Here is a 24,951-nt window from a genome sequence, read left to right as displayed (position 1 = left end):
TCACGTATTCATTGTATAACGTAGCTGGAAACTCACTGCAGAGTTCCACTTGCAGTCTGACTGAACCATAACTGAGGTGTGGGCAAACTAGCAGCCCTCGGCTGATGAATTTCATTTAAAAAGAAAAAATGAGGATGGCCAATCACAGATCTCTTGTGCAACATGTCATTTAGCCCTTAGTGGCCTAGTGCCGCCACCTACCCAGAATGCAATCTGCTTAACTTTGTCTGGGTTGTGTCCTGGGTAGTGTTGCGCAAAAGATGTGTTTTCTCTTTTAATGGAATTCATATGCAGAGGGATAGCAGACTTACTCCCTGATTTCCAAGGAAGACAAAACAACTGTTGCTTGCATCCTGGTGCCCAGTTTTCTAGGTATAGTCTGATTAGCTGTGCTAATCATCAGCAAAATCCAAATTTAGTTTGGCCAAACTTGTGGCCCCATTGCCCATCCTGAAGCCGCGCCGGTGGTGACTTCAGCTTAAACACTCAATTAATACAGGCAGAACAGAGGTTGTTGCTGGAGTAAAAGTGTATTAAAGATTAGTTGTGACCTTTATTTCAGGTGACCGTAAATGTAAACAGAGACCAAGCTCTTTCTTTTTATGTGTATGGGGCAAGACTGCTGCCAATTAATTTTTTTTTACTTCAAATGATTAAAGCTGATATCACTGATGGCAGTCCTTAGTTATCACTTGAAAAGCTCTGGGAGAAAATGAGCAGCAGTTTGTAAACACTTCTTTTGATGCATTGATCTCTATATAGCATGAAGGAACAAACCGATTCACAAATCCTTTAAGATATCCAAATCTCAGTAAGACTAGAAATTCTGTCTTAAGCATGTATACTCAGGAGAAAGTCCCACTGAGTTCTAGGGGGCTTTTCTTTGGAAGTGTGTTTAGGATTGCAGAATAAGCTTGCTAATTTATGTCTGGACATTCTGACCTAATAGTTTTGGACAGCAGGCATGTATCACTGATTCAGAGCTCAATGTTCAGACAGTATCCACAAACTCCCAGATTCATTCACTTCAATGCTGGGAGCACCTCTGCCTATGCATCCCATTGTACACAACTGGTACCTCTAATGAACTGAATGGGGAATCCTGCACACAAGTTTAGTGTATACATGAAATTTACTGGATTCTTCTTCTGGGACAAAATTTGGTTTTTGTGTTATGTGAGCACTTTGTTTCTTAGACAGTCATTGACTATCCCATTTTAACAGCCGTAATTCTTAGTCAATGGCTTTAGATTTCAAAGCAAAATTTGCACAAAACATCCCTTAAGAATTTGATTACTCTACTTCCCATAGAGCTGGGCTAGTTTTTGTAAAATATATTCATATATTGATAAATATATACACAGATAATCTATGCACAGCGAGGCAAACATACAAAAAATAAATACTCTCACCCTCTAAGTATATATACACAACAAATCTTATATCCAGAATTTGTTAATAAATATCCTAAACAACTTTATAGACCTCTTTTTCTCTCTTATGTTGATGAATAGCCACAAAGTATGTTTGATATATTTACAAAACCTCTAGAAATATAGTTTTTTTTAAAAAATGACGTGCAAGCTACTGACCCCATGGGTCCAGCTGATTATATACAGTTAGTAGCTCAGCAGCAGAACAGCCTCCTCACAAGTACAGATGGATAGTGCAAGAAGTTAAAAAGGTGTATAAAAGATTATACATACAAAACTCTCACATCCTTTGGATGTTTGCAGTTTATTACAACTTTGTGGTTACCCCTTGCAACATAAATTAAAGGGGAGGGGGAGAAGGAAATGAAAGAAAGATGGATTTTGTGATCCACAGCAAGTGTATTCAGTGCATATCTGTCATTCCACCAACAGTGGGAGGGTTGGTGTAGGTACACAGTCCTCATGGCAACCCATCGTCTTCAAGACTTAATGCTACACGCTGTTGAGAAACAAAGAGAGAAAAGTGTAAGTGTCCCATATATTTCAGTGAAGAAGAAGAGTTGGTTTTTATATGCCAGCTTTCTTTACCACTTAAGGGAGAATCAAACCAGATTACAATCACCTTCCCTTCCCCTCCCCACAACAGACACCCTGTGAGATAGATGAGGCTGAGAGAGTGTGACTCGCCCAAGGTCACCCAGCTGGCTTCGTGTGTAGGAGTGGGGAAACAAATCCAGTTCACCAGATTAGCTTTGGCCGCTCATGTGGAGGAGTGGTGAATTAAACCCGGCTCTACAGATCAGAGTCCACCGCTCCAAGAGGAACTGCTAGCCTGGACTAGCTCCATGTTGCATTTTGACATTTTGCTGCATTCATGACTGCATTTGGCCATCACGGGCTGTAATTAAGCACTGGGCAGGAACACAGCTTGTCCTCTGAGTTTGCATGCTCCTAACGCTCCTCCTATCTCCTCCTGTGTGCAGAGTGTGACTGAAAGCTTTCCAATCTGATCAAGCTTCAATATTCTGTGATGCTCAAATGCAAGTGGCTCAGCAAAACTGGAATTTGGTTAGTCCCTAGAAGCTTGTATTCCAAACTGGGATTTAACTGAGGTATAGAACCCTAGTTTGTGGGGAATAATGTTGAGTTGGCTAAGGCACCTGCATTTGGATATCATGGCAAACGAGCTGGATCAAACTGTGTTTAATCAAGTTGCATGCATGAAAGGAGGAAGGAGGTGGGAGGAGCGAAGGAAACGTGAAAGAATCGCAACAAATTGTGCTTGTGCCCAACTGCACACTGAACACAGGATTGCACTAGATTGCCCCTTAAAACTCTAGAACTCTAATTCTGGAAGATTCATCAGAAAGATCAATCAGATGCTTACTGCTGGGTATACATGTCCAATCTGTGCTGTTCTCCCAATATGGATTTCATCTTCATCTTCCTCCTCTGTAGTTTTCCTATACACAGGGTTATCAAAGTTCATGCTTTTTGTGTTTTTCCGTTTCCAGTTTCTCCAGATGAGGTATCCTCCCATGCACAACAAACTAATCACCACTAGAACAAAGAAAAAGAAGGAAATAAACATTTCTAGTTGCTTTGGATGAGTGAGGTTGACTGTAGTTCTCAAGCTGGCTCTCCAGACAGATCTCTGTACCCTCTGTACCATGTCAGGCTCTCAGAGCTGATCTTGAAAATTTGCATTCTCAGTAAAGTAGAAATATGCTTACCAACAGGAACAACAATTCCAATAATGGCGGTCATAACTGTTGATCCAAAACCTTGTCCATCATTAGCATCTGCAACAAAGAAAAGCAACCCAGATTCAGTAAAAGAGCAATACACGAACTGCATCAGGAGAAGTCCTGGACACTACAGAATTTAGTTGCTTTTGGCACAAAGCAAGTCATGGCAAGCTGCACTTGTTTGTTTTCACACATGACAATGTATGCAGGAACACCCCTGAAGCATACTCACAGAATGCCACGAAAAAGGCAAATGGCAGCCCCTGCTCAGACATTAGAAACACAGGCCTCTGTTGTCATACAGAAGCTACACAATAAATCTCCAATGCCTCTGTCTTCAAAATTACCACTGTACACAAGAAAGACCTTAAAACACATTAAAAGTGAATCTTGATGGTATGCAAATTTATTAATATTTGATGCCAAATGATTGCTAATAAAGATTCTTGCTGCTCCCAGTGTTTTAACAGTCTCATTGTTTTGGCTTGACGCCTGGAAAGAAATCTGTGCAGGTAGAACAGATGCGGAGAATGAATTTCAGTATTTGGGCTCAAGCTGCACTCTGGATGGGTTTAAAACTCAGATCAGATATATAATATAGACCCCGCCTTAGATAGGGGTATCATCATTAGGTCCAGATTTTCCCCATGGTTCAAACTGCTAAAATGGGATCACAAAACAGCTTCTTATGTGTGAATAAAAAATAAATCTCTTTCCTACTAATGCATAAACGGTGATAGTGCTAGTCCCTATGTAGGGTTGCCAACCTCCAGGTACTAGCTGGCGATCTCCCACTATTACAATTGATCTCCAGCCAACAGAGGTCAGTTCTCCTGGAGAAAATGGCTGCTTTGGCAATTAGACTCTATGGCATTGAAGTCCCTCCCCAAATCCTGCCCTCCTCAGGCTCCACCCCATAAACCTCCTGCTGGTGGTGAAGAGGGATCTGGCAACCCTATCCCTATGGTACTGTTCAAGCTGACAGATGCAGCGTGCAATCTGGTGTGGTGTTCTGGTTAGAATGTTGGAGTAAGTCCTAGCAGACCTAGGTTTGAATCCCCTCTCTTCCATGGGTGACCCTGAACCATTCATACATACTCAGCCTAAGCCAGTTCACTGTTTTGTCTATAGGAAAAAATGAAGTAGAGGTTTCCAATGTCCCATCTGGGGGGGTTGATCTCAGAAGGCAGTGTTGGGGATTCCTGCTCTACTCCACAGCCACTGGCCTGTGGGGTTCCACAGGGTTCCATCTTATCCCCCATGCTATTTAATATCTATATGAAGCCACTGGGAGAGGTCATCAGGAGGTATGGGCTGCAGCACCACCAACAGGCGGATGCTACTCAGTTCTACCTTTCTTTTCCACCTAATTCCAAGGATGCTATTGATGTCCTGAACTGGTGTTTGGAGTCAGTAATGGGCTGGATGAGGGTGAACAAGCTGAAACTTAATCCTGGCAAGACAGAGGTTCTCTGGGTTAGTACAAAGGCAGATCAGGGACTGGAGATCTCTCCTGTCTTGGATGGGGTTCACAGCTTGGGAGCGCTGCTTGACACAGCGGTCACCTTAGAAAACCAGGTGGCTGCGGTGGTGTGTTAGCTGCATCCATTCCTGGGTCAGTCAGATCTAGCCACAGTGATCCATGCCTTAGATGTATCTGGGCTGGACTTCTGCAATGCACTCTGCTTGCAGCTACCCTTGAAGAGTATCTGGAAACTGCAGCTAGTTCAGAATGCTGAGGCTAGACAGGTTGTTGGGGCCAACTATCTGGAACACGTGACCACAATACTACAGCAATTACACTGGCTACCGATCCGCTCCCAAGCCCAATTCAAGGTGTTGGTTGGTCCCTACATGGCTAGGGACCAGTGTTATCTGAAGGATGATCTTCTCCTATACATTCCTGCCTGGGAATTAAGATCACAGGCAGAGGCCCTCCTGACTGTCCCACCAATCAAAGAAGGTTATCTGGTGGGCACCCAACAGAGGGCCTTTTTGGTGGCAGCCCCAAAATTATAAAACAACCTCCCCAGGGAAGTGTGCCTGCCCCATCACTTTCCATCTTTAGGAGGCAGCTGACAACAGTTTTATTTAGTACTTCATTTGACTAATTTAGTTTTTATTTATTGGCAGTCTGAATTGGAGATTTTAAACTGTCATTTTTATGTATTTAATAACTGTTGTTTGATTTATATTGTAAGCCACCTTGGGAGAATCAGTGTGGTGTACTGGTTAAGGAGTCAGACTAGGACCAGGACCTGGGAAACCCAGGTTCAAATCCCCACTCTGCCATGGAAACTTGCTGGGTGACCTTGGGCTTGTCGCACACTCTCAGCCTCGACCCTGGCAAGTATTTGGATGGGAGACCTCCAAGGAACACCAGGGGCGTAATGCGGAGGCAAGCAATGGAAAACCACCTCTGAACATCTCTTGCCTTGAAAACCCTACGGGGTCACCATAAGTCAGCTGTGACTTGATGGCAAAAAAAAGCCACCTTGAGGCCTGCAAATTAGAAAGGTGGCTAACAAACATTTTTTTAAAAATTAAATAAATAATGTCAAGCTGCCTTGGCTTACATTTCTCTCCCCACTGGAGCTAAAGATGGGTTACAAAATGAAAGAAATAGAATAAATATCATAGTTGTTTCTGAAGGAGGACGGAAGTGTTTGGCAGCCTGTTTAGAAACTTGAAGACTTTATCTCTGTAAGATGATATATTCAAAGAGTGCACGGCAATCCTTGTGATAATGGTCAGGGTGCAGGCAGTGGGGGCTTGTGAAATTCACATTATTCTGCTGTTACTAATGGACATTTTGCTCATACAGGTCAACTTCCACTATTTTAGGCCCTCTTTACAATAATAAAGCATATTATTTCGACTATGCTTGTCAAAAACTGGGTGGTGAATCAACGTATTTAGCACCCATGCAAGTTATTCACCAAATATGTGGTGTTCTTGTTTCATGTGCCTATGAAATCTAGAGGTTTTTTTTGGTAATATTCTCAGCATGCCCTTTGACAGTCAGGATGTTGTTTATACCTCAGGTAGAGGAACTAATCCAGTAGCATCACGTTGCTCAAGAAGTTCTGCTACCAGAAATGCTCAGAGTACAAATGCAAACTCTGTTCCTACATGCATTCCTAGATTTCTGTGTCTAGGAATCTTTTGTCTATTCTTGAAATGAGTACAAACCTGGGCAATACCTCAGCGAGAGGCTAGGAATGGTAGACTGTGAGGGGAAGACTACCTAAGCTTTTAATCACTTCCTGGGATGCTATTTTTATTCGGGTTTTCCCTTGGGTATTTACTATTGGTGGCAAATCCTATTGGTGACATTTTTGGAACTTTTATGTCTTCAGGCTAAATTCCCAGAATTCTGTCTGTGACTGGGGTGTTTTCGGGTCTTCTCATGCTGATGGGCAATGGAAAAGGTAGGGTGATTGAATCTCCTGGGTGTGATGATGGAGTTATCCGAGTGACAAGCCTGTTTAACCAAAGCTGGGAGTTGGCTGATGGCCCTGGATTCACTTGTGATGAGGACGCCAGAGAAGGCTGTATCGTAAGAGAGATTCCTGGAAGGTTCTTTGAGGCAGGTTATTCTTCTGCAAACATTGATTGTTAAACATGGCCTGAATTTTGATGAGCCCTCAGGAAGCCAGAGAATAGAACAACTGACAGGGTTCCCCGGCTTCCTCCTCATGAGGTACTCTGATTGCCTATATCATGATCTTAATTTTTCAGCTTTAATATATCAAATATGGAGTCTCTCCTGCAACCAAAATGCCCACCCGTCAAAATTGCCTATTGAAGGGTAGCCATTTTTGTTCAGATGTGAACCAAGTACTGTTCAGATGCAGAGGTTCTTGGATCCTAGCAGTTGTGTGTTTCTGACAGCACATTCAAAAACAAAAAGGCAAAAACATGTAAATGAGAAAAGTACAGTACTATTTATTATGAAAAGTCTGCAGGAGTGCAAAATAGCTGCCAAACTAGGAAAAGTAGAGTGATTTAGCTGTATTTGCAGTTCTGCTGCCTACTTGATATGGTGTGAGCAGGAAACTAGTTTTGAATTCCAAATGTTGTATGCCTGCCTGAAAACATGTAATGCACAACATCTTCTAGGCAGAAAGCTTGTTTGTGTTTTTTCATCACTCTGCCTCTGGAATACAGGAACAAAAAATTTGTCTACTGGAAATGCATCCTAAGAACATAAGAACAGCCCTGCTGGATCAGACCAATGGTCCATCTAGTCCAGCCTCTTGTCTCACACAGTGGCCAACCAGTTCCTCTGGAGGTCCAACAACAGGGCATAGAGGTCGAGGCCTTCCCCCAGTGTTGACTCCTGGCACTTGGATTCAGAGGTTTACTGCCTCTGAACATAGGGTTGCCAGGTCCCTCTTAGCCACCAGTGGGAGATTTTGGGGGCGGAGCCTGAGGAAGGCAGGGTTTGGGGAGGGGAGGGACTTCAATGCCATAGAGTTCAATTGCCAAAGCGGCCATTTTTCTCCAGGTGATCTGATCTCTATCGGCTGGAGATCAGTTGAATTAGCAGGAGATCTCCTGGTACTACCTGGCAGTTGGCAACCCTATCTGAACATGGAGGTTCCCTTTAGTCACCATGGCTAGTAACCACAGATAAACCTTCATCAGTCTGCCTAATCCCCTTTTAAAGAAGTCTATGCCTATGACCATCACTACATCCTCTGGCAACGAATTCCACATTTTATTCACTTGAAAATATTGTCGAAGGCTTTCACGGTCAGAGTTCATTGGTTCTTGTAGGTTATCCGGGCTGTGTGACCGTGGTCTTGGTATTTTCTTTCCTGACATTTCGCCAGCAGATGTGGCAGGCATCTTCAGAGGAGTAACACTGAAGGACAGTGTCTCTGTCCTTCACTGTCCTTCACTGTTACTCCTCTGACACTGTCCTTCAGTGTTACTCCTCTGAAGATGCCCGCCACAGCTGCTGGCGAAATGTCAGGAAAGAAAATATCAAGACCACGGTCACATAGCCCGGATAACCTACAAGAACCAATTTATTCACTTGCTGTGTAAAAAAGTATTTCCTTTTGTCCATCCTTAATCTACTGCCCATGAGCTTAATTGGATGCACTCGAGTTCTAGTATTTTGGGAGGGGGAGAAAAAATTATCTTTGTCATATCTCTCCACCAGGTGCATAATTTTATAAACCTCTATCATGTCCCCTCTTAGTCATCTCTTTTCTTAACTGAAAAGTCCCCGACTCTTCAGACTCTTGGTTTCTCATAAGGAAGGTGCTCCAACCCCCTAATCACCTTGGTTGCCCACTTCTGTACTTTTTCCAGCTCTGCCATGTCCTTTTTGAGATACACTGACCAGAACTGTAGTTTTCCAAATGAGGCTGCACCACAGTTCTATGCAGGGCATTATAATATTGGTTGTTTTATTTTCAATCCTGTTCCTAATAATAGTTTGCCTTTTTCACCATGGCAGCACACAGGGTTGAGACTTTCATTGAGCTATCTATGACCTCAAGTTCTTTTCCCCTCTCAGTCTCAGCAAATTCAGACCTCATTAGCCTATACTTGAAGTTGGAATTTTTTTGTCCCAGTGGGCTCCACTTCACACTTACCAACATTGAACTTCATTTACCACATTCTTGCCCACACACCCAATTTGTGGAGATCCTCCTGGAGCTCTTCACAGTCAGCCTTGGTTTTCACCATCCTGAATAACTTTTTGTCATCTGCAGACTTGGTCATTACACAACACACCCCTTGTTACAGCTAATATATGAACAAATTAAATAGTACAGGCCCAAATACTGATCCTTGTGGGGCCCTACTGCTTACATACTGATGGCAAGGTCATCTCTGTTGAGAGTATGCATTACAAATATACAACTCTCCACCAACAGGCAAATCAGGTGTGTATTTTGATGGTCAATGCAACCAAAAAGGCCTGCATCTGAAAATGCAAATGATGTTGAAAGACAGAACTTCAAAGAAATGTATACTGCTGTCTCAAACAGCATCATTCCCAGCTTTTGAGGAGTAGAAAGAAAAGTAGTTTAAACCTCCTTTACTTACAGTGCTGGGAGAGATTGCTGTTTCCTGTTGTTGTCATCTTAGGCTTTGTCAGGCTGATTGTGGTTGTTGGTGAATTAAAACTTGTGGTGCCCAGGAAGATGTGTGACGTAGTTTTTTGGCTTTCTGTGCTCACGTTACTAGTGTTGCTGGTTGTAACAATGGTGGTGGTAGTCATAAAGGCAGTTGTAAGGTTGGTAACAGTGGGGACGTCAGTTTGAGTAGAAACTGGCACAGTAGCTGAGGTAACTGGAAGCTCTGAAAACACAATCAGTATAATCATCACCTCAGCAGATACTCGGCAAGTACAATTTCATTTACCATAGAAGCCAGGGGACTAGCAAAACTGCATGAAACAACAATGTTTAGATAAAGAGGAGTAATGAAAATACTCCACATTGTAGAATACTGTGAGTAACCCTTTGCCAACACATCTTTTTAAAGATACAGAAATTCTGAGAAACTACAGGAAAAGATCAGCTACCAAAATCGTCAAGAAAATGGAGATGTTTATGAAGGAAAACCAGAACAAAGGGGGCTTCTAGATTAGAAAACTTTTGAGGGGCCATATGACCATTTTAGGGTGCCCTGCACAGTGGCAGAAAGACAATGAATAGAACAAATGTTGTAGCAATGAAGCTAATTGACAGTAAACTTAGGCAGTAATTTGGCAGTGGAAGGAAATATGTGAGCTCCCTCTGCATGTTTGTAAACGATGCGAACAGAGATTGGGCAAATAATTTATGCACTGTCTGTCAGCATTTCTAACATTAGAAATCACTATACTAGTGAATATTTATTCACAGTATTGCAAATGGCAGCAGTTTCCATGGAAGCAGGAGTAGGCTATGGGGAACTCCTAAAGTAAAAGTTGTCTTTACCTTTGTAGCACTTTTTCATGTCAGGACCCAGCCACATATTGTCAGGACAGGTGCATGTATACTTTGGGGAATGTGGAGAGATTTGAGGTGCAGGAAGACAAAGGTATTCACAACCTCCATTTGGTAGAGAACTGAGTTCACAAAAGTCTGGAGCTACATGAGGGACAGAAAACAACAACAACAATAAAGATATGTTTGATGCTCTTGATCATAATTCACGTTACGTTTAAGGACGTTTTCTATCTCATAGAGTTTTGGGACTTTCTCCTCTTTCAGAAATATTATAAACTGGGGTAACTTTCAAGGTAAATGCCTTTAGGATCAAGGCATTAGATGTCCTTTTTTAATTCCTCTGGCTATACAGCTCTAGAGAAAATATAAAACAGCAGAGGGCACCAATGCAGTAGTTCAGTATCTGTCAGTCTGTTTCAGCTATGGGTAGTTTAAAAGGGTTCTGTTTTAATCCTCCTTCTTGTATGTGTGTGTGGGGATCTGGAAGCCCTATCATTTTCTGGCCCTAATGACAGAGAAGACCATTAGCAATCCAATGCAGTGTAACACTAGAATCTTGGACTAGGGAAATTCAAGGGTTAGCTGAACTCCATCAAAAGTGGGGAATACAATGACCTTCAAGATCTTTACCTTCCCAACCAGCATTACCTCTGTAATTTCAGGGTTTAGTTTCAGTTTGTTCACTCTTAACTATTTTACCGAGGCAGCCAGAGAGCTAGGACTCTACTGCATCACCAGGAGACTCAGATAAAGATATATAGAGCTGGCTATCATCTGCATATTGATGACAATCATCCTCAAAGCTACGAAAGATTTGCCCTAAGGGCTTTACATAGAGATTGAAAAGCATGGGGGACAGAATGGCACCCTGTGCAATACCACAGGTTAAGTCCCACACTGATGATAAATGACTCACAGTGGGTAGCCGTGTTAGTCTGTCTGCAGTAGTAGAAAAGGGCAAGAGTCCAGTAGCACCTTAAAGACTAACAAAAATATTTTCTAGTAGAAAATATTTTTGTTAGTCTTTAAAGTGCTACTGGACTCTTGCCCTTTTCTACTACTGATGATAAATGGTTTGCAATAGCAACCCTTTGAGACTGATCCATGAGGAATGATTTGAACCAGTTTAGCGGGCATCCTCTGACACCTACTTCTGCCTCCAGGCTCGTCACCAAGATGGTATGATCTACTGTATTGAAGGCTGCAGATAAGTCCAATAAGAGCAACAAAGAGGTACTTTGCAGATAAAATCTCACAACTGTTCTGACTTGGTTTCTAAGTTAACACTGACAGGGTCGGATGGTACCAGAATGCCAACTTATCCTATTGTTTGGTATACTTTTCATTTTATTCAGTTTGAGGATGTGGACAGGATCCTTAAAAGTTTGAGGCTTACCATCTGCTTGTATGACCTTTCCCTTCCTGGTTACTTAAATCTGCCAGGGGGTGGGGGTTAGGTGGAACTGGCTGACTGGGTTTGAGAAGTTGTTAATGCTCCTTTAAGAGAGGGGGTGGTCACCCCTGCCTTGAAACATGCTGTGGTGCACCCACTTCTAAAGAAGCCAACCACAATATTCATCTTCGGAGGCCCTGCTTCAGGTGCCCACCTCTTCTGAGATTAGGTGGGTGGCAATCTAGGACAGGGGCTTCTCAGTCATGGCACCAAAGATCTGGAACTCTCTCCTTAGGGAGATTCATCTGTCCCCTTCTGTTACTGTTGTCCACCAATGGGTGAAGGCTTTTTTTGTTTCTTTAGGCATTCCCTGAGTGAGCCATCTTTCCTGATATATGTTTTAATTGCTGTTTTTATGTCTTTGTATACATTTTAACTGTGTTTTTCAGTTTTTAATCATGTGTGTTGTGGGGGTGATATTAATGGTTTTAAAATGTGATTTTATCATGTATGTTTTAAAATGTTAGCCACCTGGGTGGCCCTTGTGAGGGCAGAAAGACAGGATATAAATTATGTAAATCAATTGATAAAATAGAATCCCAAAGCCAGACATTTGTGACTTTTGCAGTACCATTTTAAGCAGAGTTACACCCTTTTAAATCCAATGAAGTCTTAGAAGGGTGTAATTCTTCTTAGGATTGTACTGTTAATATGCTATAGAGTGAATGTGGATCTTCCTTTGATAACCTTGTATACTTATAAAGTTTAGGTCCACCATTGAATAGAAAACATTCCTTACCTTTTGGCTGCTTCAGCTCGTGGAACACTACAATATCATGTGGGTTATTGAGATTCTCTGCTAAAATAGAGATGTCCAGCCCATTCAGCCGGTTGGCACTGAAGATTGCCTCATTCTCCAAGTCAGTCCAGAATACCCTGTCCTGTAAAAGCAGAGACTGCATTGTGCACCAGATTGAGTATTTTAAATATTATTACTATGTATCAATCTCCTTGTTGTTTTTCTAACACTTCATAGATGCCCTGTCCACATACAAAGGAAGCAGGCTATAGTATCATTAAGTTCTGTCAGATCTATCTTGAATATACATTTCCAAGGCATTGTGAAGCCCACTGAAATCAACGGCGCTCAATGCACTGTAGTTTCCTTTTCGGATTTCAGTTACTGGGTCCGAATCCACCACCTCTCTGGATAGTGATACTGTAATAGGATACTATCACTCCTGTATCCAATTAGAGAATCAGGACGAAATTTTAAATGGACTTCGCCTATTCAAACCATTTAGTGGCAGAGTTCTCAGGATTTATCTGTTAAAGGCTGTTCACCTCTAAATCTGATAATACAAATAAGTATGGTGTGAGTTCTGTCCTTTGAACTACAATCAGCAAGCCAGACCGAAAACATTCAGAGATTTTATCTTTTATTAAAAAAAGAAACAGCTCTCTTTATTATGGAAGACATTAAGAAATACAGGCATGTGAAAATTAACCCTACAATTACTGTAAAAACCAATGCTAAAATTATCCAAGTCACCAACACTGCTTAATCAATATTTAATATTTATAAGCAAACTAGGTTTCAGGTTTTGTCACAGTGCATTTAGGAATTATCAACAATGCCAAGTCATCCCCTCCCCACAAAAATTTCACCTAATCTTCTGAGACTTCCAACCAGAGAAATCTGATTTGCTTATCACAGTAGTGCATATTTATAGATAAATATAGAAAATATCAGTCTTATCTTTTTCTAAACCTCTTCTATCTTCATCATGTGATTACTATCTACATGTGATTGGTTCTTAACTAAATATGAGATAATCAACACAAGTGCAAATGAGCCAATCAGCAGGTGTATATGAGCTACGTAAGCAAGATAAGAAGGCCAGTCTTAACTCTTAACCTCTATTAAAAAGCAATTAATCTAACTTTTCTGTATCTTTTTCAATTAACTTTCAAAGATTAAAATAACTTTAAGCAAACAGAGTTCACTGATAGCTGAAGAGTGTGCAAACTCTCGATTAACATGCAAAATCAGCAAGAAAAAACTGGCGAAGTAATCAGCTACCGCTTCGATACTTTACCTCATTGATCATCTGAGCCTTGCTGCTGCCTCTGAGGACAGCCACTGCCGCCACTTTGCCCGAGCTAAGAAGGACCCTATGGGGGTGGGGTGGGACTGGCTTCATTCTCTGAAACCAGTTTCTTTGCCATCACACTGTAAAGTATCCTGAGGGGAAATGGGCTTAGAGAAGGAGCTCCTTTTCCAAGACCATCTTCCCCACAGTCCTTTAAACTGCAAGCCAACAACTGCAGGGCACGAACTTTAATTAAAACAGGAGCAATAATACTATTATAAATAGAAAGCCAACCATGTGCCAGAGAGTTCTACCATGATGTTTTCAGATTGCCTATTAAGAGATAGCCCTGAGTATGTTATGTTTAGCTGAATTATAAGAAGGTGAAAGGTAAGAAGTAAGCTCCCTGCTTTTTTGTGAAGAGGTAAAGACTATTACTAATTTATCCTTTGCTTCTGCTATATATCTCCACTATATTTCAGAGACCGCCCTTCCATCAACATATTACACTCTTCAGAGAAAAGCAACAAAAATGCCATCTATAGAACCAGGCTATACAAGAAAAAAATTTCTAGAAATGAACTAGCCCAGCAGTGCGGCTAATGTGTCTGGCCTATTTCTCAAAAGGCCATCTTGTGCCTTCTCCGACTTGTGTGGCCATGGTTGTTCGTGAACAGAATCTGAAGCTATTTATTAGAAACGGGAACACTCCATAGCATCCCAGAAAAAAATGCTATTCCATGCTAAATCTTCCTTCCCTTCCAAAAGTGTGACCTGTATTAAATTAGTTTCCATGTACACCTAGCCACTGAATTTGTGAGATAATCAAGATTATTCAGGCCTGTTTCAGAGTATAGTTCCACAAATTTCCTTTCCTTTATCCCTTAGAAGCTCCTTGATCCATTGATCTTGAGCAGCGTAAATCTAATGTTTGAGGGGTGTAAGGACTGATTCCATAAATTTTGTGATAAAAATATACTGTGCAATCTAATTAATTTGATTTAATTTACATAACTCTAACTTTCAACAGACTTCCATTTTTTGCTCTTTGGCATTTCCTACCAGCTTGGCTACGGCTTTTGACCAGGCCCATTTCTGACTCTCCCATACCTTAGAAAAGCTTTGGTCCTGGTATCTGAATGCATCTTGAATAGCCAACTAGCTACTCCACCCCACAATCCCAGTTCTTGAATCACAGACATGGATCATATCTAGACAATTGTCTCTCCACTCTAACACTGCCCAGCCAGTGTGGTGTAGTGGTTAAGAGCGGCAGACTCTCATCTGGAGGACGGGGTTTGATTCCCTGCTCCTCCACATGAGCGGCAGACTCTAATCTGGAGAACCGGGTTTGATTCCCCACTCCTCCACATAAAGCCTGCTGGGTGACCTTGGGTTAGTCACAATTCTCTCAGAACTCTCTCAGCCCCACCTACCTCACAAGGTGTCTGTTGTGGGAAGAGGAAGAAATGGAGATTGTAAGCTGGTTTGAGTCTCCTTAAAGGTAGAGAAAATCAGGGTATAAAAACCAACTCTTCTTCTATTTACTGATAATGTTCAATACTGGAAGCCCTTCATTTAGTTCCAGATCTGCTTCTCATCAGTTCTTTGACTAAGGTTGCAGCTAGTATTCAGGCCCTAGCTAGGATTAGTCCCACCCCAGTCTCATACCTCAAATACTGCTAATCCAAACGGATGGCTCAAGTAATTCACAGAAGATATGAGAACTTTCCTGTTGCTCCCACTGAAATCTACACTTGAAAGTAAGTGCAACTTGGAGTCTACCCAGTAGAGACGCTGATTCAACAAATCTGAGAAGCAAAAAAACATTAAGGTGAAATATATCCACATGCATTTGATCCTCCTGTTTATTATTGTGGTTACTATTACTGCTTCAGCCTGAGATAGTAAATATATAATGCATGGGGGTGTACAGGATGGGTCCCTTTTTTTGCAGGGTGTAGGTGGGGCTTAGACATGGTGCCATGTGCAAGGAGCACCCATGCTACCCCTCTGCCCATTTGTGCCACACACAAAGATAATTATATGTAGTATTCACAACAAGCACCCAAGGTAGCTAGCAATGGCCACCTCCCACCCCAATAAAGCTAAAATAAGATGAACACACCATAAAAATCAAAATTCCAGGCAAGACAACAGTTTCATTCAAAGACCTCCCTGGGATTTAAAAAATCTCCACTCTATACTGGCAGGCCTGTGAAGACAGTACCAATTTCACTTCCTGTGTGTGCACTTGTGTGTGTGTATGTGTGTGTGTGGGAGGGGGTGCCACAACTTGGGGATGGCAGCTGAAAAGGTCCTCCCTGAGTCCATACCAATTGAATCTCAGATAGTTTGGGTTGCTGTAAGAACGTATGTGGTCATTTGCTTAAGACCCTCTCTTCTGGCAATTGTTCCCCAGTTGATATTGCCCAGCCCAGCTGTTCTTCAAAGCAGAAGGTGAGAGACATCTCTCCCCCACCCCCCCTGTAGATGGAAGAACAGCTGGGGAGGGGAAGAGGGAATTGAGCAAACCCCTTCCCTGCCCTTTATCTCAGCCCTTCAATGAAGCTGTTCTGTACAAACTAACAGAAACTGGGAGGCAATTTATACATCTCCTGAATACTGCTTACTTCAGTGTTATAGAAATGTTATGAAGGAGGCTCTGCGTGGAGTGAAAAATACTGAACCAGCAGAACCTCAGGAGGATACGCACCCTCCGCCAACATTTGCATTGATTGAAATGACCAGCCCCAGGGAAGAGAAAATCCTCAAGACATGTATGATTATTTTCGTCTCCCTTAGCTAATTGGACAAACTAAAAGTGCCGGAGTCTTGGGATTTGTGCTGACCTGATTCCAGTTTTGCTACTTACCTAAGGTGATGCCATTTGGCCACTCAATGTTTTCTTTTACAAGCACTTGCCGATCCACACCATTCAAGCCAGATTTTTCAATTTTTGCTACATCACCCCAGTCAGACCAATATATGAATCTGTAAGAGATGGGAAGCCTTAAATCAGAAGGGGCAATTTTACTATTCCCTGTCTGTGGTAGCTGCTTCTTTAAATAACCTTAATCCCATTTCACCAACATCCAGATAACAGAATTCCGGAAAGGTGTATGAATTAATTTTGTTGAGGCCAGATCTACATTCATGAGGTGCTTCTCATGAACTACGTTCTCTTGGTCAGTCACAGAACAGCAAATTGACCAATGGCTGCCCAACACCTCAATCGGATACCGCAGCTGTGTGACAATCATAAGACTCTGAACCTGATTCAGTATGAAGGCATACAGAGACATGTGTACAAGGTGCAAAGCTCTTCAATTAATTTCAGTAGGACCAGAACAGAGCTTGTGAATTCACAAAATGGAATCATACTGAATCAATCTGAGTCCTTTAAAGCCAACAACTATGAAAGATAAAAAGGCCATTCAAGCCAGCTTCCTGATCTGAGGAGAGGTCCTCCACACTCCAACTTCCCAACAGTCCCAGATCATGGAGCAATGTATGGGTCAGTTATGAGTCTTACTAATATTGAAATTCTCAATCTCTTGCAAACTGGGTTTTCTCAATCTCTTGCCAACTGTTTTAATATACTGATTGCCACAACCAAATGCCCTGTGCAATACACAGTGACAAAATATGACATCTTGCCCTCTCTTTCACACCTTACCCCTGTATTGGATCCACTGCAATGGCTCGGGGCTCACTTAAATGAGTACTGAAAAGTGTCCTTCTCTTAGTGCCGTCAGCCGTGGCTACAGAAATGGTCTTGTTTCCTGAATCTGTCCAGTAGATGTTCTTGTGAATCCAGTCTATCGCCAGGCCTTCAGGAGAATTCAATTGGCTGTCTATTAGCACCACTTGCTCTGCTGTGTCGCTGGCTTTGTCTATGTAGGCACTGCGGAGACCAAAATTGACACAGTTTATGACGAGGGGAAAGTAGTGGTGGTGCTGATACTGGAAGAGGGAGGAAGAGGATGAAAAAGAAAAGGAACAGTGTGAAGTTGCAGCATCAGTATCCTAACAGGAAAATTCTACAACCACAATTAAAATTCTGCATGCAAAGCCAAATTCTGCAGCAACACTATCATGTAAATAGACCAATTATGTAAATCTACTTTGGTTTGCTTGTTACTTGGTAGAGGGGGCATAGCTCACTATGAACAATTGTTTCTATGGGCCAGTTCTTCCATCCCCTCCGCAAATGCCCTATGCAATACACTGTGGCACCTATTTTAATTGTGGCTGTAGAATTCCTAAATTTTAATTGTGGCTGTAGAATTTTATTTTTTTAAAAAAAAGCTGTTTTAAGGGGGAAAGACAGTTTAGCTGGAAGGAAGACATGTCAGCTCCATTAAAACTTTCTCTGTTTGTCAGAGACCTCACCATTATTTTAATTCTTAATGAAATATTCAACACAGTTGAGGATATACATAATATAAATGACTAATAGACCATACATGTTTCGGCCTCTTGGGCCTTCCTCAGTGGTTACATATATAAAACATGATTATTAAAAACACATCTGGAAATTAGAAAATCTTATAGAAAATCTTATATTTCATGTGGCCAGATGTAAAGTGGTAGCACCAATCATAGGTCTTTAAGCATGGTAACTTGCTCACACAAGAATCTGTTGTAAAATTATCAGTGTTTCTAGGTGGGTATCACTCCAACCAGTGATACAAGATATAAGGTTTTCTAATTTCCAGATGTTTTTAATAATCATGTTTTATATATATATATAACCACTGAGGAAGGCCCGATAGGCCGAAACACCTATGGTCTACTGGTCATTTATATTATGTACGTAGAATCATAGAGTTAAAAGGGACCACCAAGGTCATCTAGTCCAATCCCCTGCACAATGCAAGAAATTCACAACTACTCCCCCCACACCCCCAGTGACCCCTACTCCATGCCCAGAAGATGGCCAAGATGCCCTCCCTCTCATAATCGCCTAAGGTAATAGAATCAGAATTGCTGCTTAAAAACCTCCAGGGAAGGAGAGCTCACTACCTCCCGAGGAAGCCTGTTCCACTGAGGAACTGCTCTAACTGTTAGAAAGTTCTTCCTAATGTTTAGATGGAAACTCTTTTGATTTAATTTTAACCCGTTGGTTCTGGCCCGACCTTCTAGGGCAACAGAAAAAAACTTGGCACCAACCTCTATATGACAGCCCTTCAAGTACTTGAAGATGGTTATCATATCACCTCTCAGTCTTCAACTGTGTTGAATATTTCTGTAACAGTTTACACTGGTGGTTTTAGATGTAGCCTGTATTCCATGCCTAGTTTTTGTTTTTTAAAAATCATATCTATTGTGTACACTTAATAAATTTAATTATTCAATAAGATTTTATAATTTCCAGCTCAACCTTTGAGGCTCCCTGTACTTGCATAGTTGAATTCTTTCCCCCCTCTTTTTTTTGTTGTCTATTTTAATTCTTAATGGACCATTCATACATTTATTCATAAAATTAATAAAATTTAAAAACCTGCCCGAGGCAACTTACAAAATAAAACAGAAGAAAAACAGAAAACATCCTAAGTTGTTAATTAAAAAGCCCAGCATTAAAAACCCAGCCTTAGCATGAAAATACTGAGCAACTTTAAACAAATTTTCCAGCACACTATAAAAGTAGTGTGAAAAAAAACCAACCCCTTAATCAACCTGGGTGAATGGAAACATTTTGGCCTGGTGCCTAAGAGTAGCATAGACACCACGTGAGCCTCAAGGGGAAGGGCATTCCACAGACGAGGTGCCACCACTAAAGAAGGCCTCTCTGTGGTTGCCACTCCCCTTATCTCTGAAGGCAGGGGCCCAGAGAGCAGGATTTGTGAGGAAGACCTTAGTTGGTGAAGGGCAGTATGGCAGGAATTGTTCCTTTAAGTACCAATTTGTTCTCGGAAACAAATGGGTAGCCAAGTGTCAATCTTTCAGCACAGGGGGTGATATGATCCCTGCATCCAGCACCCAATGATAACCTGGTGGCCACATTTTGAACCAGCTAAAGTTTCTGGACTGTTTTCAAATGCAGCCTCATGTAATCTAACCCTGATGTAATCAGAGCATGGATCACCATGATCACACTACACTTTACAATTGACATTTGAAAGGTTGCCATTTCGTGCCAATGTGAAGAATGCTGCTCATCACATTAGAAGAAGAGTTAGGCTTTATACCCTGCTTTTCTCTACCGTTAAGGAGTCTCAAAACAGCTTACAATCACCTTCCCTGCCTCTCTCCACAATAGACACCTTATGAGGTAGGTGGGGCTGAGCGAGTTCTGAGAGAACTGTGACTAGCCCAAGGTCACCCAGCAGGCTTCATGTGGAGGAGTGGGGAAACAAACCCACTTCACCAGATTAGAGTCTGCCGCTCTTAGCCACTACACCACACTGGCTCTGAGGAGAACGGCCTTTGCAGCCAGCTGCCAGTCAACTTGCCTGCTGCAGAAGACACCCTTCTTTCAGGTTGTTTCAGGAACAAAGTAGCCTTTGAAGGCTATGTATCTCTGTTTATGTTTCCACTTGTGCATCCCAGGATCCAAGCCATGCTTTAGAAGCAATGAGCTGAAAACAGGACATTTCTTCTCCTATCATCACCAGTCAGTTGTACATTCGCCATGCAAAATTTTGTCTAAGTGGATACCTCCACTGTAAATGTTTGGGTGAAATGCGCATGGCTAATGGGGGACACGAGCAATTCAGATTCCTGTGCACAAGACTGACTTTGCTGCATCGAAAAATGAGATTTCACTGTGCAATTAGATAAAGACTCAGAACACTCACCTGTGTGCCCCAGAGGCACACAGATGAATATTTTCAAGATCTGCATTCTTGATGCCACATTGAAGGAGAGAAATGGATCTGGACAGATATGCAATTAAGTTACTATAATGTGTGTTGATGGCCACTACCTTGGATGACTCTTAAATTACACAAATTCTCAGAGGCCAGGTCTATTAAAGATCCTTGAGCTCAGTCCAACAGAGCAGTATTTTTATGAGAGGTCACAACAGTAGCAGTACATAAAATGAAGCATGCCTAAGGATAGCCGAGTGACATCTTCGCACCTGTAGATCTTCCTATAGAATAAATCACACCAAAATATTCTATTTGTTGCCACCTCCACGTCCAAAGCGACAACGTTCTTCAGCATAGGGATGACGCGAGAATAGTCCCTTTTCACCAAGTCAATCTTGCGTACTTCATGACGGTTTGTGAAAACCAAGTATGGGCTCTTCCCTGCCACAAAACAAAACTCAGAAAGTTATTTTTCTTTCTCAGTGCTTTACAGAATAGCACAGCTCTCAGATCTAGTTGCTTCATCTTAAGAGCATGCCTGAGCTCAGAGGAAACAGAATACAGGCACACCTCGCTTTATTGCGCTTTGCAGATATTGTGTTTTTGGGCAAGTCTGTCAGTGTCATTTTTCCAACAGCATGTGCTCACTTCGTGTGTCTGTGTCACATTCTGGTAATTCTTGCAATATTTCAAACTTTTCCATTATTACTACAGTACTTTTAAAAAACATAACGCTATGTTTTTAAAAAGTACTGCTACCGCTCAAGAGGGTATTCCCTGGGCGAAAGGGGCTAAAAAGCTAACATCAGCTCCGCCCCTTGGAACGCCCCCCCCAACTCCGGCGTGGGCTTTCCCTTCCAGGAAATCCCTGCTGGTGTTGGCGGCGGGGGCTCCATGGCTCCTGGTCACCGGCGTGTTTATCCCCATGCTGGCATTGGTGCCACCTTATTCCGTGATAAGGTGGCACCTACACTGACGCAAGATCACGCTGGCTCCTATGGAGCTTCACCCCCCAAGAATGCGCTCTTACATCTGCACAGCGTGACATTTTTTTTGATGTTCACACAAACGCATCAATCTTTCTTGCAGTGAAATCCACTTATTATAACAAGTAAGATCCAGGTAACATTGATTTGCATGTTAAATTTTTCACTATAACTCCATTAAGAAGCTAGAAAGAGTTTTAATCAATCCTCATTTTATCCAATTACTGAGTACATCACAGGGAGATTTTCTTTCCATATAGATTACAGATGAGCAGAGAGAACACATGGAGTGTTTGGGTGCGTGTCTGCAGCCTCTAAGAGGCACAGACAGTACTGATGATTCCACAGATTGAACAGAATCAAGTTATGCACTAAGAAATAAAAATTCTCCTATAGCAGATGCCATATACCTCACCCCAGATATAATGAAAAGATAGGAAGCCAAAAAAGCATAGAAAATAGCATGATAAGAATATCATTCTGGAATTCTATATCTAGTATGTCCGCCTGCAGGTAAGGTTAACAGGTCAACCATTTAACATTATGTTTTCTGGTGTACGTACACCAACAAGCAGCTCATGCAATGCAAACACAAGTTAAGCAGCATAAACTGAGCCTTTTGTATCTTCTAGACAAAGCTGCTACTTTGCTATTTGCAAGAGAGCTGCAGAAGACTGACCCAGATTGAGCTTTGTATGTGCATTTTTTTACAAACTTTCAGTCAAGATATTTTGCTTTCTGATCTTATTTTAAGCAGTTGATGGGTAACTATAACAACAACAACGAAAACTGCTGAGCTTAGATACCACTAATGCAGCTGCAAAAAAGAGAAGCTTTTGGGTTTTAAAAATTTCCTTTGGTTTCTCTTTCCCTGGAGTCTTGGTGTTCTAAGACTTATGGTTGGTGAGCAGAATGATTCTGAGCATTTGCTTACCTACAGCTTTGCAATTTTTGGACAAGGTGTCCATCTCGTAACCCTTGTAGCATTCACATTTATAGTCTCCCTTATAGTTAATGCAGATCTGGCTACAGGCATCAGGATTCTCACATTCATCTATGTCTGGAAAGACAGTTTGAAAGTCATCAGTAATCAAAAATCAAGCCCATCAGGGAAAAGAATGAGCCTAGAGTAAGCTATAATTGTGTGTCGAACGATGAAACACAAGAAACTGCTCTTTCCATGCAAATTACCTCCACATGTTTTCTTGTCTAGGAGCTTGTATCCAGGAGGACATTCACATTCATAGCCGATCTTCAGGTCTTTGCATATGTGGGAGCAACCACCATTGTTGAGTGCGCATTCATTCACGCCTAGAAAAGACATAGATTTTTTAGCCAATACAAAAGGTTTAGTCCTAGGACTTCAAAGTTTAAAAAAATAATCTTAAATGCCCATGCTGTTTTTTTATTCACAAATATCTCCAGAAGAAGTCCTTCAGTATAATTCATATGAAAAGTACCTCAACAGAAAACCACAAAATTTTACCTTGCAAGAAAATGTAAATCATTTGATTTGAAATTTCTTAAGATAACATGCAGTGCAATCCTATGCAGTTACTCCAGTCTCAACCCACTGAAATGAATGGGCTTAGACTGGAGTAACTCTCCAGGTTAGTAATCGAAGTTTGGCTTAACTTGTATCTTACTGGCCTCCTGGGCCACATTATTCTTGTTATTTTTATTGTTCTAAGGAAATGGTGCTTCCATTTGTAAGCAACCGTGAGGGACTCCTTGAGCCAAATGGAGGGGTAAAAGTTTTAAACAATTAAAACCCATTGACCACTCTATTCCCAGACCACCCTCTAGGTCCCAGAAAGTCATGCATGAATCCTAATCAGCTACTTAAAAATGGATCTGAGGATTGGCAGTTCCAGTGGAAGACAAAAGGGCTTCCTTAAGCCACACATTTTCCTGGACACGCACTGCCTGTAAGTGCATTTAAAACAGATCTATGCCTCACATTCCATTTAGGTATTCTCTCAGCTGTGTGGGAGCTGATAATCCAGTAGCATCCCGGACAACCAGGACCTACATTTTGACAACCCAGCCATATAGGCAGGCTGGTCGTTGGGTCTTTCCCATGGAAAGGGAAACCTCATGCCCAGCAGAGTACTTGTACCATGGGAAGACCCATGTGGCTCGATCATTTTGACACAGGACTCATTAGCATGGGTTTTGCTCATGGCTAAGTGGGTGCCACAGGGCAGGGAGAACATTTAAGATGCAAAGGAGGGTTCAGTGTAGGCTGTGTATTAGGAATGTCGTCACCACATCATGTGCCATGCTGCTTCTGAATGAGGAAATACAACCCTATCTGTGGAAGTTAACAGCATTAAATTGTGGGGTCTACCCTCTTGATTGTATGAATCCACTCTTCCCACCCCGGAGCTGGCAACCCTAATTGAAGATCATAGGCAGAAAAAATGATCCTTGAAGGACTTCACATAACAAATTTCATACTACTGCTTCTGCTTCTCCAATGGAAACTCTGTATCCTATTGGACTGAAAAGACTAAAACCATCGGAGAACTGTTCCCCTAATTCTCCAAGCTGTTAGTTGGGTCTAATTAAGTAGAAGGCCTCTGTGAATGACCTAATTAACTGGTGCACTGTTACCCAACAACGTCACCATAGTCATGATGATGTACTTCACCAGTACATCATCACCTGTCATATCAAAGGCCACTTTTAAAATTTGTAAGCTTCCTTGTGGCCCCTTTGGGTAGAAAGGTTGGAAAGGTAAAGATAATTTACATAAAAATAATTGCTAGCGTGAGTCTGGAACACCAGTTCAATTTGGGGAGTACGGTGTTGGTGATTGTCTAGTAGTTGAGGTTCTTATTTCAGGACATAACACACCCATGAGTTACTCTGGTGTCTCAGAATCAGTGGACATCAGTGGACAACAAATGCATCTAGCTTAGAAGTGAGCCTTGAAGTCTGATGTAGGCACTTTGCAGATCTTGCCATGGAAATCACTACACCTAGTCGGAGACAAGAGAAGGACTTACAGAAGTAGTTCTATTTCCTGTATATGGAGCATGCTTATGGCTATTTCAGCATACCCTGCATAAACCCGTCACACTTCTAGTTGCAGTGAGATAGCTATAGAGCTTCACATATTGTGCTACAAAGTCCCACTGTAAACAGGAGTAACAAATTTCGATGGGCCTTTTCGAGAGCTCGTTTTAATGCCTTTCCATCAGCTCTACTTAGTTGGAGATTCCAGCATTTATCTTTGGAGGCTAGATTGTAGACTAACTCTGACGTAATGGAGACAATTACCCATATCTTATTGTATTATGAATTTGATCGGGATGTCAGAAATAGGCTGTTTATACCCTGGTTGACTAGATACTCGGACAATTTTATTGTTTATTTTTTACAAGAGGACAAAGATATTAGTATTTCTTACACAGTGGTACAGTTCTGTTTTATAGCCAGCAGAGTGCAGGGATCTCTGATTGATGTAAAAAAATTGTAATCTTGGTGCTATATTGATATTTTTAAAGTTTTTAAGG

General features: G+C 41.7%; 1 protein-coding gene across 1 annotated transcript in view; it reads right to left on the bottom strand.

Moving 5' to 3' along the window:
* Window positions 1–1,232: 1,232 nt before the first annotated feature.
* Window positions 1,233–24,951, bottom strand: part of LRP8 (LDL receptor related protein 8) — a 255,962-nt gene continuing 232,243 nt past the window's right edge. The window contains exons 8-19 of the mRNA XM_056844773.1: window positions 22,622–22,741; window positions 22,365–22,490; window positions 20,714–20,885; window positions 17,306–17,533; window positions 16,502–16,620; window positions 15,298–15,437; window positions 12,333–12,474; window positions 10,129–10,281; window positions 9,251–9,505; window positions 3,167–3,235; window positions 2,821–2,993; window positions 1,233–1,932 (exon numbers count right to left, since the gene is read on the bottom strand). Of these exons, the coding sequence (XP_056700751.1) occupies window positions 1,894–1,932; window positions 2,821–2,993; window positions 3,167–3,235; window positions 9,251–9,505; window positions 10,129–10,281; window positions 12,333–12,474; window positions 15,298–15,437; window positions 16,502–16,620; window positions 17,306–17,533; window positions 20,714–20,885; window positions 22,365–22,490; window positions 22,622–22,741 (1,736 nt within the window). The 3' untranslated portion in view covers window positions 1,233–1,893. The remainder of the gene's footprint in view (window positions 1,933–2,820; window positions 2,994–3,166; window positions 3,236–9,250; window positions 9,506–10,128; window positions 10,282–12,332; window positions 12,475–15,297; window positions 15,438–16,501; window positions 16,621–17,305; window positions 17,534–20,713; window positions 20,886–22,364; window positions 22,491–22,621; window positions 22,742–24,951) is intronic.

Source organism: Euleptes europaea, chromosome 2 (assembly GCF_029931775.1).
Source record: "Euleptes europaea isolate rEulEur1 chromosome 2, rEulEur1.hap1, whole genome shotgun sequence".
Taxonomy (NCBI): Eukaryota; Metazoa; Chordata; class Lepidosauria; order Squamata; family Sphaerodactylidae; genus Euleptes; species Euleptes europaea.
Note: the sequence above shows the minus strand (reverse complement) of the source record. Positions and strands in the feature narration are given on the sequence as shown.